This window comes from Notolepis coatsorum, assembly GCF_963971535.1.
Source record: "Notolepis coatsorum genome assembly, chromosome: 18".
NCBI lineage: Eukaryota > Metazoa > Chordata > Actinopteri > Aulopiformes > Paralepididae > Notolepis > Notolepis coatsorum.
Window position 1 is genome coordinate 93137308 of NC_140182.1, and position 16149 is coordinate 93153456.

At 43.8% G+C, this 16149-nt stretch overlaps 1 protein-coding gene across 1 annotated transcript in view; it reads left to right on the plus strand.

The window, feature by feature from the left end:
- The window catches only part of cdk17 (cyclin dependent kinase 17), a 75450-nt gene that overhangs the window by 46458 nt on the left and 12843 nt on the right, over positions 1-16149 (plus strand). Inside the window, exons 3-5 of the mRNA XM_084334300.1 lie at positions 810-974; positions 1883-2016; positions 11521-11646. Of these exons, the coding sequence (XP_084190426.1) occupies positions 810-974; positions 1883-2016; positions 11521-11646 (425 nt within the window). The remainder of the gene's footprint in view (positions 1-809; positions 975-1882; positions 2017-11520; positions 11647-16149) is intronic.

Sequence of the window (16149 nt, forward strand, 5' to 3'; positions counted from 1 at the left end):
TACACTCTATGGTTAGAAAAGGACTCAAAACTATTAATGCCAGGAGTTGTCTGTGTAGTGTAGAGGTAAAAGCACTAGCTTACCATAGCAGAGACCCTGGTTAAATTCTCGGTAGCGGTACCTCCGGCTTAGTCAGATGTTTCCAACAAACGCAATTGGCAGTGTTCGCGGGTGGGAAGCTGATGGGGGAGTCCTGGTCGTTGCAACAGTGACTCCTACTTGTCTGGTCTGTGCGCCTGTTCAGCAGGGAGGGGATCTGGGGGAGATGGCGTGGACCTCCACTCTCCCAGTGAAACTCCTCGCTGTCTGGTGAAAAGAAGAGACCCCACATGTATTGTAGGAGGCATGTGGTAGTCTACACCCTCCCCCGACCGACAGAGGGAAGCACAGCGACCAGGACCGTGACAGACACGAGGAATTGGCAAATTAATAACAAAATTGGGGAGAAATGGGAGAAAAAGGAAAAAGAAATTCATGCCAGTTTCTAACTGTTAAAGGGTTAGAAATGCAATTCCAGGAAAAATAACACATTCAAATCCCAGAAAACTGGACTAAAAAAATCAATTCTTTAATTTTACGCACTGATGGAGAATTACAAAAGTTAGAATTGCAATTACTACTGTGAATCAATTATTTCTCCCAGCCTATAGATACAAGTAAAGTAGAATCTCACAGGACAGTCTTAAGACTTGCAATAGATAGCAGGAAGCACAGTGCACATCACGCTGCATTAAATTCTATATACATGAATGTTCAATGGCATTTTCTGACACCGTTTACATCTGTGCCCCGCCCCCCTCCCTCCACAGAGCCCATAGTGAGGAATGGTCGTCCTCCATCTGCCCACAGTGTCCACTCCTTCCTGCATCAGTACACAGGTTCCTTTAAGAAGCCACCACTTAGACGGCCCCAGAGTGTCATCGGGGGAGGTCTGGGCTCCCTTATGGCCATGCCCCGCAATGGCAGCCGCCTAGGTGAGACACACACACACACACACACACACACACACACACACACACACACACACACACACACACACACACACACACACTGTCTAATGTTGACCAATATGAATTTTTTCAGTAGGTCTTTATTTGTTCTTCTGATACCACAATATGTATATTTATACAATAAGCTATATTTCTTGTCCTATTCATTGCTGCGTGGTGCACACATTTGCATCTTTACAGTTGTCCCCTCTGTGACAATAATGGTCTTATCTTATTTATATGTCCATTATCTTGTTATTTGATCAGTTCCCCATTTGATCAATTCCCCCATTTATCAGCTGACACTGATATGGTTGTAGATATGTTGTATTTCCTTGACACACACACACACTGATGGGCCTTATTTATTTATACTAGTGCAAACTGTGTTTCTTTTCTGTCTTTGAACAAATTGTGAACCAAAACTAGATGTGAAGTCGCACAGTGACACAAACCATGGGCAGAAAGCTCTGTTAGCAGAAACACATGCACGTTACTCACACACCGGTGTTACATTCAGCCGCATATCGGCCATTTGTTAAAACCCCAGAATATTGCACCCTCTATTAAAATGAAGACGGTTGGGAGTCATATCCTCTTATGGTTTTGGGAGCCAACCCTTCCTACAACACTACCTCTGTGTAAACAACCATTGCATGACACAACCCAAGAGCCGGGGCTTGATAAGAACAGAGTGGCTCATAAATGTTCTTTCCATTCCCATCCTGATGTCATCAACCAGTGCTGAGCAAGCAGCCACTCCCCTCCCTTCCCACACATGTCCACTGGTAACCCCCCCCCCTGGCTTTATCAGTCATACCCTCTCCTTCCCTTCCCTGGCTCATCCTTTTCTCTCTTTTGTTCTCTCTCTCTCTCCTCTCCGCCTCCCCTAGACATCGTCCATGAGAACCTGAAGATGGGTTCCGACGGCGAGAGCGACCAGGCCTCTGGAACCTCCTCGGATGAGGTGCAGTCGCCCACAGGAGTCTGTTTGAGGAACAGAGGCAACCGACGCATCTCCGCAGAGGTGAGGAGAACACACACGCACACACGCATACATGTACACACACACACACACACACACACACACACACACACACACACACACACACACACACACACACACACACACACACACACACACACACACACACACACGTACACGTACACACATACACGCATATACAGACACACATATATACACACATGCATATACACATGCCTTACGCTTTGTCACGGGATGTGGAAATCGAGTGCACCATTGCACCCTATATACCATTGCAAGTTACCCATCTCTACTCTCTCTTGTGCACAAAGCTCTGATTAAACTGGTTCCCTCGTACCTAAGTGTGCTTCTGTGCACAAAGCAATACAAGTATGCCCTTCGTTCTCAAGCTGCTCTAACACTGGAAGTTCCCCATATGAGAACTGAATTGGGAAAAAGGGCTTTTAAATATGCTGCTCCTTCATCTTGGAACAAGATACACGAGGACCTAAAATTACCAGGACTGGTCACCCTCGGAGAATTCAAAGCCATTTTAAAATCCTACGAACTCGGTTCCCTCGGACAGTGCAACTGTGTTTGATCATTTGCCTGTTTGATAACTTGCCTGAAATTGGAGCTTGCTGTAAATGTTTTATCTGTATTTTATTGTGATGTTCTTTTTTTATGTTGAAACTGTCTGCTGCCTTGCTTGGCCAGATCGCTCTTGAAAAAGATATTTGAATCTCAATGATGCTTATCTGGTTAAATAAAGGATTTGATTGATTGATTGATTGATTGATTGATTGATACATATATATATGCACACACACACACATACATATATACGCACACGTACACGCAAATACACACATATTATACACACACACACCTGAGGGATCTGGCCAAAATATATATACACACACTATACAATATACTGTGTATATATATATATATATATATATATATATATATATATATATATATATATATATATATATATATATATATATATATATATATAAATGTAGTATACCTCCCAGCACTACCTGGGCAATATGGCCAAAATATAATTTGATATTACATCATCATTATTGGAGAGTATTTTAAAAGCTGGAATGTGTTACACTTAGTGTTGTCACGATACTGGAATTTCGACTTCGATACGATACCTTGAAAAGTATCGATACTTCGATACCATTTCGATACCAAAAAAAAATAAAAAAAATATATATATATATATATATATATATATATATATATATTTTTTTAACAAATTTAGCTTTTGTTGCTGGTTGATTCTCCTCAGCTTCGAGTCTGATACTATAAGAGAAGATAAATATAACACTTTTAAAACCCTTTGTTTATCTTTAGATCACACATTTAAAAATAACTGTTCATCTCACTTCAATCATTTTTATTGCAAATGCAGAACATGGTATTTTCTCAAGCAGACAGATGTAAACACTGTAATCTGTGTTGCATGTACCTCACAAACTGAACAGTTAGTAACAGTTTTTATTTAAAGATAACAAGAGCAAGCGAGAGAGAGAGAGAGAGAGAGAGAGGTAGATAGAGAGAGAGAGAGAGAGAGGTAGCGGTAGATAGAGAGAGAGAGAGCGAGAGAGAGAGAGGTAGATGGAGAGAGAGAGAGAGAGAGAGGTTATGCTCGGAGCATTTTAGTAATGTTACATTTTCAACAAGATTGCTGCTATTTAAACACTTGGTGGAAACGGGGTAACGTTAACCTTATGTCGACTGTAGTATTGTATGACCTCGACATAACGTTTACACGTTAACGTTACTCCGTTTCCATGCAGTATTTATAACGGTGGCCAGCTAAGCTAAGGGAGCTAACTGCTAGTACTACTAACGTTAGCTCCCAGAACGATAGCCAGTTAGCCCGCACCAGCCTAGTACTACTAACGTTAGCTCCCAGAACGATAGCCAGTTAGCCCGCACCAGCCTAGTACTACTAACATTAGCTCCCAGAACGATAGCCAGTTAGCCCGCACCAGCCTAGTACTACTAACATTAGCTCCCAGAACGATAGCCAGTTAGCCCGCACCAGCCTAGTACTACTAACGTTAGCTGCCAGAACGATAGCCAGTTAGCCCGCACCAGCCTAGTACTACTAACGTTAGCTGCCAGAACGATAGCCAGTTAGCCCGCACCAGCCTAGTACTACTAACGTTAGCTGCCAGAACGATAGCCAGTTAGCCCGCACCAGCCTAGTACTACTAACGTTAGCTCCCAGAACGATAGCCACGACAGCTAACGTTAGCTAATAATAGCGTTGTTTACAAACTGAAGACAGGGCTGCGCTGCCCGGCTGTGAGAGGGAGGAGGCTGCTGCAGCAGCTTGTGTCTGTTGCTCTGAGCGAGGAGGAGGAGGAGGCGGAAGGGCGCTCTGGCAGCGCGTCTGTCTGTCAACAACTTGCGGGAGCAAGCCAGCTGGTACCGATACTGCAGAAAGTATCGGTACTTCGGGAAATGAGTATCGAAGCCGTTTTAAATATTCAGTATCGATATGTATCGATACTTCGATATTTTTGACAACACTAGTTACACTTATGGATCATGAGAAACATTAACTTCAGCATCTACCCGGCAAGATACTTATTGTACATTAAAGGTGAATGTTGGTGCCTCCATGTTCAAACCAATTTAGTGTGACATTTGACCTCCTTTCACCTTTGCTAGAATGGTGGGGCGGAGGGACTACTTCAGGTCAGTAGACCGTCTGAGGAAGTGGTGTTGGATGTGTGTGTTACTCTATGCAGTGTCCCTGAGTGGGCGTGTTTTCCCAAGCTGTCTAACACACGCGCTGCCTGCATAAGCTCAACATGTGTCTCCCGCAGACACCCCACTCACTGCCTCATCTAGCGAACCTTGCCATATGATATGCGTGACCGTGTATACATACACCACACACACACACACACACACACACACACACACTGGCGTGTGCACAACCTGCTATTGGGGATGGGCACGAGCAATGTCTTCCCAGAACGAGTTCTCACATTACTTGAGTAGTGATCGAGTTCCCGTTCATGCAAATCTATTTTAGAACGCATGAAGAGCATGGCAGCAATAACAAAGCACAGCGATGCTTAATCCTTATTGTGGGTCCGATGATGTCATTGTCAGTCATGTATAATGTACATGGCAGCAGAATCTGCAACAGACTAACCGAGAAGAACAAAAATCTTGTTTTAGATTTAAATTCTTCTATTTCAGTGTTTCTCCTACCATAGACATTCGTGGGCAGGACCGCCTTCTAACCACCCACCCCCCTCCTTATCAGTGGAGACATTATCACTCTAGTTTTTTATAACGATAGCCGCGGATAGCGTGATGCTCAACAGCTTCAGCACCCACCATTAGAAGATTTCTAGGGGAAACACTATACTTGATGTGCACCTAAACTGCACCTCGTCCATTTATGCCTTGCACTATATAGTATTGTATATTAGTACACTGCACAGTATTGTATATTGTATGGTAACTACGTCTACGAACATTGTACATATGTCTAAACTGAACACTGTGACCTCTTTTTTTTCTTCTAATTTTTACTATGTTTTTATTTCATACTTATCTTGTCATGCACAGTCTCTGGAGCGCAACAGTAAGAAGCATTTTGTACAAAAGTATTCTGTACTTCTGTATGACAACTATTAAAGAAACTTGAACTTGAAACTTGATCTAGCATCTGGAATTTCAAAGGCCTTGAGCGGTTACATAATGTCAACACATTATAGGCAGAATTTGTGTTAGGGGTACTTTTTCTGTCCTTACCCGTTACAAATGGCTCTGTGTGCATATGCCGTGTTAAACACTATGCAATGTTCTCTCAAAATAATATGGTATATTATCTTTAGACTAGGGCTGTCAAACAACAACAAAAGAAAATGTATGTGTTAATTGCATAATAGGCTGTGATTCATTTAAATGAATAAATACATGGCAAAAGGCTCATGAGTCTACATCCTCCCCATTAGACAATCTGCAATTACCTTAATTTATTAATCTATTTTACTGCTGCTACCTTTTTTTAAACTTTTGTTTGTCCACCACAGTGTTTTACTCATGTGACTCTTTTATCGTGTGTCCATTTATTTATCTCTGTCTATTTTAACTAGTGATGCACGATATATCGGCCGCCGATATAATATCGGCCGATATGGTAATTTTTTTTACACATCGGTATCGGTCTGATATCAAGATAGGGCAGATATTAAAAGATATATATATTTCAAATACATTTTTCCAGTGTTTAGCATTGTTTCCTAGCAATGGGGGATTATATCAATGTGGTCTGTGTCTCTAATTATCATATTGACTCATCAGTCTAGTCTCGAGTTCACGAGATCTTCCCTCACTCAACTAAGCCATTCTGATTTGACTGTTTTGCTGACGTGAATAAGGCACTGGTTGTAGTCACCGCCCACAATAGAGCAGTGGAATTACTTCCTCAAACAGAGGGTGCCGACCGACAGCAGAGAGAGAGAGATAGTATGACGACTGGCCCAAGCCGCAGGCAATGCTGACTCGGGGAGTCAAGACCGGAGTCTCTTGCATTGGTGACAAGCGCAATCTCCGCTACGCCACCCAGCCGCCTATATATTGTCATATATATTGTGAAACAAGTTACCAATGCCTTGTCCCATGGGATTATGCCCCCCCCGCGGCGAAATTAATTAGTATCCCCCTCAATCTCTCTATCTCTCTCTCTGCCAGTCGCAGACTGTGTGGGTGACTCACTCAAAGCGCTTATGGGCGGAGCCCAGCACAAACGGCTTGAAATCTTGAAGTCGAAAAGTGTTGCTTTTGAGTACTTGATTAAAAATATAAAATAATGAATTTTTTTTGAAAATAACTTTACAGATGTGTTCCATAGACTCACAGGAATTGTGTAAAGTTGCCCAAATAGTGAAAGGAATAGCAATGCATGTCCCTTATTTTTTTTTATTTTTTTTATATACATGTTTTGACCTTAAATAGTTTCTGAAAATAAGTTACAAAAGAAAAATGCGTTTTGGAAAATAGCTCTTTATTTGATTATCATAAAAAAGTGTTTTCTATACAGAGATATCGACATCGGTAAATATCGGTATCGGCCAGAACAGCAATATTAATATCGGTTATCGGTATCGGCCACAATTTTCACATCGGTGCATCACTAATTTTAACGTTATTGGATACCTGAATCTCCCCACTAATGAGAGCTATTGGATACCTGAATCTCCCCACTAATGAGAGCTATTGGATACCTGAATCTCCCCACTAATGAGAGCTATTGGATACCTGAATCTCCCCAAGGGGATCAATAAAGTATATCTATCTCTAACTGCAGGGGCTATAGCAATGAGAAATACATGAAACTGGGATGTAATCATGAGCGTTAATTTGTCACAGGGGTCTTCAATAACGTTGAATCCAAGAGTTAAAATATGGCCGATCCATTTTATGAATATATTGGTTCTCTGATGTAACAATGGCGTTGTTGACGAGTTGACCTGCCTGTAGGCGGTAGCTCACTGAGGCTCACCTCAAACCATGGTGGAAAAAATAACTAAGTCTGAAACGTTATAGCGTTAAGCGCCTTGGGTATGTGAAAGGCGCTATATAAATCCAAGCCATTATTATTATTATTATAATATAATGAAACCTGCCCTTCAGGGGATGATTGCTCTCCTGGTTTGCATGTCAAGAGGAATCGGAAGGTAAACACATGCATGCTTTTGAAGTTGTGGGAGACAGCTGGGGTCAAAAGTGGTAATGTTATTAAAATTGTTAAAAACATTTAAGTGTTGAGGCTTTCAAATGAATCTGCAAAATGAACACATTTATATTGACAGTCCTACTTTAGACTATTGAATTATATATAAGAAAAAACTTCTAAGTGGCACATAAAGTGTGCTTAACACTTTGAGTGCCAGCGCTCTATTCAATGAGCGGGCGAGCACATTTGCAAACGCATAAACTATATCTTAAATTATGGCTATGTGTCTAATACGCCCTGTCGCTTATCAATGAATTGCTTCCAGTCAACATTGTCGAAACGGATTGTTTTTTCATCTGTACATTTCCGTTTTATACCATTTAGAAAAATGCTCGTTTTTGGAAATTTCCAGAAAGAAAAAGAGATTCCACAGGAATCGCCCTTTACTGGAATACACAAAAAACTAAATTTTTCAGCCTATTTATATCGTTTTCAAATAAACGCTAGATTATCGATAGTATATGTGTACTTATGCACGCTAGAGGAGCGGGCTGAAAAATCGATTATCTTATTTCCTGATCAGCACACACACACACACACACACATACACATATAGGGCCCACGTTGATATCTGTAAAAAAAAGCTCTGATTACCCCAAGACTGGTCAAATAGATTCCTCACCTCAGATCAGATGTTCTCCAAAAGGTTATTCCAATTCCTGATTGCCATTCCAAATATCGATCGCGTTTATTGATCCAACGCTGGGTGCTCGAAACACATATTCCATGCTGTTCTGAGGGACCACAAAGACTGCAATCGGCTCGGATTACATGCCTGAGAAGTAAAATGTGGATTCAGTCCAATCCAATGGGTGCATTATCATCCGGGAGACGATAGGGGGCGGTATTTTTCCTGTTCGAGCTCAGAGAGAGTCCCAGTGGTAACGTGAGGCTAGATTGATGAAAAATGAATGGAAATCGCGAATAAAGAAAACAACGATTAATAACGAGATTTCTCGTCCTTGACACTGAACGGTTGGCATGAAATAACGAGAATTCTCGTCGTTGGCACTCAAAGTGTTAAGTGTACTGAACGTGTTGTTTTGTGGCTGCGGTGTGTGGCGGCGCGGGGCACATTGTCTGTATATTACCTGCTGTGTGATTGCTAGGAGGCCGAGGGCCCTGCCCCACGACTGTGTTTATTGCTTGTCACTGGGGATTTGCCACTGGGGATTTGCCAGTGGCTCCCACTGCTCCCAGTGACTGTGTTCAAGGACCAAGGGTTCATGCATGCGAGATGAAAAAGAAAGAAAGAAATAAAGAAAGAAACAACAGCGCTTAAGCAGCTTATTCCGTCGGTGTGGCTACTCACTTCACACAACCTGAAACACCATCTCCTGCTGCAGCGTGAGCCGGCTGGCAGAGCACCCCACGCTTCCTGTGGTTCACAGTGGACTTAACAGAGAGTGTATTTTGAGTTTTTGACACACAATCACACACACAAATTCCCTCCCATATACTGTCTGCCTCACACTAGAAAGAGCGTATTTTAAACACACACACAATCACACTCCAAAAGAAATGTCTCTTGTACCCCCCCCCCCCCCCCCCGTCCCGCGCCGCGTCCCGTCCCGTGCCACACAAACACTCCCTGCATTGTATCTGTTGGTGTGGGCAGCGTGATTAACCACATGGTGGTTGGTAAGGGAGCGCAGGGACAGTGAATTCACTGTGTGGCTCCATCCTGTTGTGCCTCTGGACACTTTGCCACTGTCCATGTGATACGCTCGGAGGAGGTACAGGCAGTGTGTGTGTGGGGCGGGGGGGCAGGGGGTTAGTCATCGTCATCGTCTGTGGCCAGGTAGCACACATTGACATGAGACGCCAGAGGCCAGAGAGGAAGCTGGGCTGTTTTAGGATTACATCACCAGGATTACATCACCAGGATTACATTAATGCCCTCCAGATGGGCAGCAGATTAGAACAGGGCTGATTGGACGACTGGAGGTCAGGTGATTCATGGTGTATCATACTTAGGGGTTGCATAGCCAATCCTGACCCGGCCCACCCCTCGGAGGGTTGAGTACCGTATCGGAACACAGAGTTGATGTGTCGTTGGAATAAGATCCAGCCCAGACCAGATGATTGACAGACCATTAACATAGTGACCGTACGTCTGAATCTCTACAGGCTGCGGTTACCCGGCTGACCACAGAGGCCACTGTCGCCTCAGCCCGTCAACAGTCCTAAATGACAGATTTATCAGCAGGCTGCTGCCGAAAGGTGGAAAGTTCAGTGTTGCATAAATACTGTGGAAATGTCCCCAGTATTAATAAGTCCACAGCGGTACACTGCACTGAGGGGGGGGGGGGGGGGGGGGGGGGTGCTGTTGTTGGTGGAGGAAGTGGATTTAAACCAGCCGGGGAGTGAGAGGAGGGTGGGGGGATTAGCAGTAATCTAACAAATACAGGAAATGCATGATGGGAAGAATCAAGCTTGCGTATTATGTGTTGTTTGTGTATTATGTGTGCGTGTGTGTGTATGTGTTTTGTTTTTATATAACAAGTCAGGCTCATGCTCTCGTTCCCTGTTCCTCTGGGAGAAGATTTATCCCCCCTTCAACCCCGACCACACTTCATTATGTACATAAGTCCACTCCATATGATTGTGTGGACACACACACACACCACACCACACACACACCACACACACACACACACACACACCACACCACACACACCAGGGTTTCCACTGGAATAAATGGGTGCCGGTCCACATGTCCAACAAATGAGAGAAGTTCCAGTCAAATATTATGTTTATTGAGTTTATTGCAATAAAGTTATACCTGATGCTTTATGCTTATTATCAATCAAAACAGTCATAGTTACCACTTTTAATAATTAACGTTACATTACCTCCACTCTGTCTGCATTGCAGCAACTTTCTCCACTCATAGCAGATTTCTTGAGAAAGTGTTTTGGTGCAGCCGTGATGTCTTGAGTGTTTGGGTCCACGTAGCGCCACGAACAGCATAGTATCGGTAGTCATAATTAATGTTACATTACCTCAAGAACACTACATGAAGTGGGCGACATGTCGTTTGCATAATTTTTAAATACACAAACACAAATCATTGTTTTTATCGTTCAGATAAAAGGGAATTATTCTCACCGGACATTATGACCGGAGAGATTTAAATATGTATATATAATATACAGAAACCATGACACCCACACACACACTATATGGAAACCATGACACACACACACACACACACACACACACACACACACACACACACACACACACACACACACACACACATACACTAACACAATCATACACACACACACTAACACAATCATACACACACACACTAACACAATCATACACACACACAAACACAATCATACACAGGGTACATTATGTACAGTCCACTCCATACTGTATGTGTATATATATATATACACACACACAATTGCACACAGTGTACTTTATGTGTGCGAGTCCACTACATACAAGTGTGTGTATGTACACACACACACACACACACACACACACAGTGTGGACACACTCTAGTCTACACGCAGTGCCCTCTCTGTTGATTGGCTGGCTGTGTATGCGGTTCTAACTGACTCCACTTGCTTACCCGGGGTCTCCAGCATTTTGTTTAGAGTCCTGGTGTTTACATAGAGCTTTACACTGTTTGCTCAGGATTTCCTCTTGTTTGTCCAGGGTTTTACACTTTGTTGACACTCGTTTTCACGGGGGGTCTCTGTTGGTTTTGCGTGTGTGTGTGTGTGTGTGTGTGTGTCCAGGACCTGAACAAGCGCCTGTCCCTGCCGGCCGACATCCGGATACCGGACGGCTACCTGGAGAAGCTCCAGCTGAGCAGCCCGCCCTTCGACCAGCCGCTCAGCAGACGCTCCCGCAGAGCATCCCTGGTGAGGCCCGGGACAACCACGACACACCGAGAGGGAGGCGGGTTAGAAGGGAGGTGGAGATGGGGAGATGCAGGAAGGAGAAAGATCGCAACATAGAAAGGAGGAGGCAGGGAGGGATGAGGAGCAGGAGGAGGAGGGGGAGGAGGGAAAGCGAAAAGGGAGGGAGAGACAAATAGATAATGGTGTGGGAGATACGGGCAGAGGGAGAGTGAGGTGGAGGAAGGGGGGGGGGGGTGAAGAACCAGATTGTGAGAGAGAGAGATCTGGCCCTTAGACCATCTGATCTTATCCCCTCCCCTCAGGCTGTTGTCATGTGTTTACATTGTATCTCGGAATTTCTTTTGTCAGCAGTCCGAATAATTTGGTGCGCACTTCTAGCATATTTGTCAGAGCCAGAACAGCGCTGTTCATCCAACCATATGTCTCCTTGCATGCCCCCCCCCAGCCTCCATAAACCCACACACTTATATATAATGCCTTGCATAAGTATTCAGACCCTGGACCAATTCTCACATATTTACTGAATTATAAACTATCATTTGCTCAAGTATTCTGGAAGCTATATTCTATTACATTCTGTTGAAATGATTGCCCTAGCGAGGACTCCATTAGCTCCATCTCCGATGTAGAAACCTTTTGTTGTGAAGAGGCCAACTGCTAGGACGGAGTGAGACATCACCCGGAAACTAACAGTTAGCCCCAAATGGAGATTGAATAAGAAAAATGTATAAATTTTTTACATTTAGGGTGGGATTGTACAACTTCTCAGTGCTTTTCGAGCCCCTTTGCCGCAAGTAAGGAGCACAGGAAAGATGGGAAAGACTGGATTCGATAAGCATTTGCTCCACACAGAAGAGAAGGCTGCGACAATTGTGTAGTGTCCCATCAAAATGCTGCAATAGTGACACCGTTGTCTCGGTTAGGAGCGAACACGGCAAGAAACAGCATCACCACAGTGACGGGGCTTCTGGTGGGGTGCTCTTCATCAGCAGGGTATCGGGTTCGAACTGAAGGAAAACTGGATGGAGCCAAAAAAAACCTGCAGCCTGGGAGAAAGTTTACCTTTCAGCAGGACATTGATCCCAAGCGCAAGGCCAAAACAACAGCGGAGCGACGACAGAAGGGTGAACGTCCTGCAGGGGCCCAGTCAAAGATCCTGATCTCAATCGAACCGTTTGAAAAGTGCAGTCCACAAGCATCGTCCAATCTACCTGAACAACCTGGAGCCAATCGAGAGGAAGAATGAAGAAGAGGAAGAATAGGAAGAAATCACTCTCAAACAGATACTTATTGCAACAAAAGGTGGCTTCTCCAAATGTTAATGTGTGGGGTTTGAATACTTATGCAAGCAGTATATTTCACTTTTTCATTTCCTCTAAAACATCTGCTGACAAATATTGAATTTTGGATTTAAAATGGTTTCCAATATAATACTGATTGGAAAAATATATGTTAGTATAATTTGTAATAAATAAATAAAAAAAATCACGGGCCTCTTTATTTCCAAGGCACTACGAATGAACCGTGAAAGCAAAAGCTAATGGTCTGCTGTCAGTTGAAGTTAGCCATGATGGTCAGTGGGGGGGGGGTCCACCTTACAACTCACTACCTTGTGTGTATGTGTGTGTGTGTGTGTGTGTGTGTCTCTAAGCTTGTCTGCGCTAATTAAGATGCAAGCCTCATTGATGTGTGTCCTCCCACTCTCTTTCAGTCGGAAATTGGATTCGGGAAGCTGGAGACTTACATCAAACTGGATAAACTGGGGGAGGTAAGACACGAGAGAGAGAGTGTTCACCATGGCTCTCTTTCCCTGAGCCCCCAGGTGCCCGCCTTCCCACAGTCATTGATTAAACACACACACACACACGGTTAGAATTCACCTACACTTTTGACTCCTCGCTCCTACGGCTCACTGCTGACAGTCACGTGTCGGCTGAGCTTGATGTTTACCTCCACCTCCTCCCCAGGGCACCTATGCAACGGTCTTCAAGGGGAGGAGTAAGCTGACCGACAACCTAGTGGCTCTGAAGGAGATCAGGCTGGAGCATGAGGAGGGAGCGCCGTGCACCGCCATCCGAGAAGGTGTGACCACACACTCCTGTTGGAACATTCTTTTATTATTATTATTATAAGTTAGACTATTTATAAATCCCACATATGCATTTAGTTAAGCTCACTAATTACATCTAGGGATGCACTAATATATTGGCAGACAATCCGTGTCAGGCTCGATGAAATTAGACTGTTTCTACAGATGTCTGTTGCTGTCTCTGGAGGATGACTTATGTTCTATTGTGTAGAGAAATAGCTAAAACATGAAGCTGAACAAGGAAATGAAGGGACAAAAAAAAAAAAGGTTTTTCCCCTATGATTTACGGTGGCAGCTTATCACACAAAAAAATTTGCAAATCTAATCCGCCTGCTACCCAGTAATCCTCTACATATGGCGGCTTGCCCCAGAAATCTAACAGTAGCTTCCCACGCCCAATTGGCTGATTTGGATTTCAAAAAGTCTAATCAGAAATGGTGCCTGTGAAAAATAAATTCCGCTGACTTTTTCCACTGCGGCTGTTTTGATTAATGCAAGTGCCATGTGAACAATAGAATAACAAGAACCTTGGTTTAAAAGGGCCTTTTAAACAAGACCTCTCATGTGTGCTTTTTCTGCTCAAATAAGGGAGGGCGGTTCCCTCCATCTCCCACGGAATGGGAAAATTAAAGTAACTTTGTCTGTGGTTCACACAGACTCTTTACCTTGAATGAGGTCTTTCAATATTGATTTCTCTCTTTGATAAGGCAGGGTTAGGGTTAGTGTCGATTTAAAAAAGGAAAGTGTCAATAAAAAAGAAAAAAATATTCACTAGCCAAACCTAGCTTAGCAGTGTAGCACATGTCTGTCGATAGGTCTGTCACTATCTCCAGTGCGTTCTCGTAGCGGGGGCGTAACTATATTGCAACATCCGCTCCTTTAGTGTTGCACTGTAAAGAACAAAATGACTGGTAAACACGGAAGGAAAACACGGTTTGTTTAATAAAAGTAACTGGAGCTCTATGAGAGGTCTATACATTTCAGTCAGCTGTTCCTTTAATTTACATGGTTTTGTCCTTTACTCATGAAACCACTGATCTGGGGTTAGACATGTCTGAAAAGCTGCATTGTATCTGCATTTGTACTGTATCTCTTACAGCTATTTATACCGGTGTCGGGACAGTTGAGGTGGATTCTTATTATATATTACTATTGTAATTATGCACATGGTTGCGGGCAAGACCCCCCCGCATTTCATTGTATACTTGTATGCCGTGACAAATAAAACTCTTGTATCTTGTATCTTGAAACATATCGGATATCGCTATCATCCTCAAAAACCATATCGCTGCAGTGCTTCAACTCGTTATTAAAGTCCCACTTGATCAACCATGTCCCCTTATCATCTGTACACGATGTCGGATATGAAACCATCTGAATTCACCTCTCCCTCCCCCCCCCCCCCCCCCCCCCCCCCCCCCCTTCTTTAGTGTCATTACTGAAGGACCTGAAACACGCCAACATTGTGACGTTACATGACATCATCCACACAGAAAAGTCTCTGACGCTCGTCTTTGAGTACCTGGTAAAGGCAACAAGACCCTCCTTTCTCCTCACTCATGACTCATAGTGTCTTTGAGTACCTGGTAAGGCAACAAGACCCCCTCCTTTCTCCTCACTCATGACTCATAGTTAATAGACCTGTCTCAAACCCTGCCCCTTTTCTTGATCCTCCAATCACAACTGTCGCTTACCTCGGACAAACTTGGTTTGTCCGAGGTAAGCGACAGTTGTGATTGGAGGATCAAGAAAAGGGGGCAGGGTTTGAGACAGGTCCATTCCATGCTACCCTGGTCTCTCTGAGGCCGTAATGAATACGGCGTTGTCATTGTTATTATTCATGACCTTTTGACTAACAGAAACATGCTAATGGGGGAGTATAAGGTTACTGCTGTTAGGGTGTTACAGTATGTGCCCCTGGCCCTCTTCCTCTGAAGGACAGGGGACTTTATACTTCAAGTATGTAGTCGGAAAACAAGATACTGTTCGTTCGTAATGAGCTGTTTATACTTTGGTTGGTCAGTCGTGTGTTTGTCCGACCACTGGTACAATGGGTGTCGTTGGGGAGTGGAAGGACCCTCCTCCGTACAGCTGAATAGGACAGGCTCATGTACATATGAATGGTAGGTGTGGGGTGGCCAATCTCCAAGAACAATGACCGTTGTGTTTGCCCGAAGGGACGCAAAACAAGTTGAGAGAAAAAGTTTGTCCCCGGTGCCCCAAATAGCAGACACTGCTTCCCTCCCGACTGAACCACTTCTTTTTGAAGTCTTTAAATCCCCCCCTGCTAACTGGGTGTCTTCCCCCCCCCCCCCCTTCCCTCCTTCTAGGACAAGGACCTGAAACAGTACATGGACGACTGTGGGAATATCCTGAGTATGCATAACGTCAAGGTGAGCCTCTACAGGCGACCT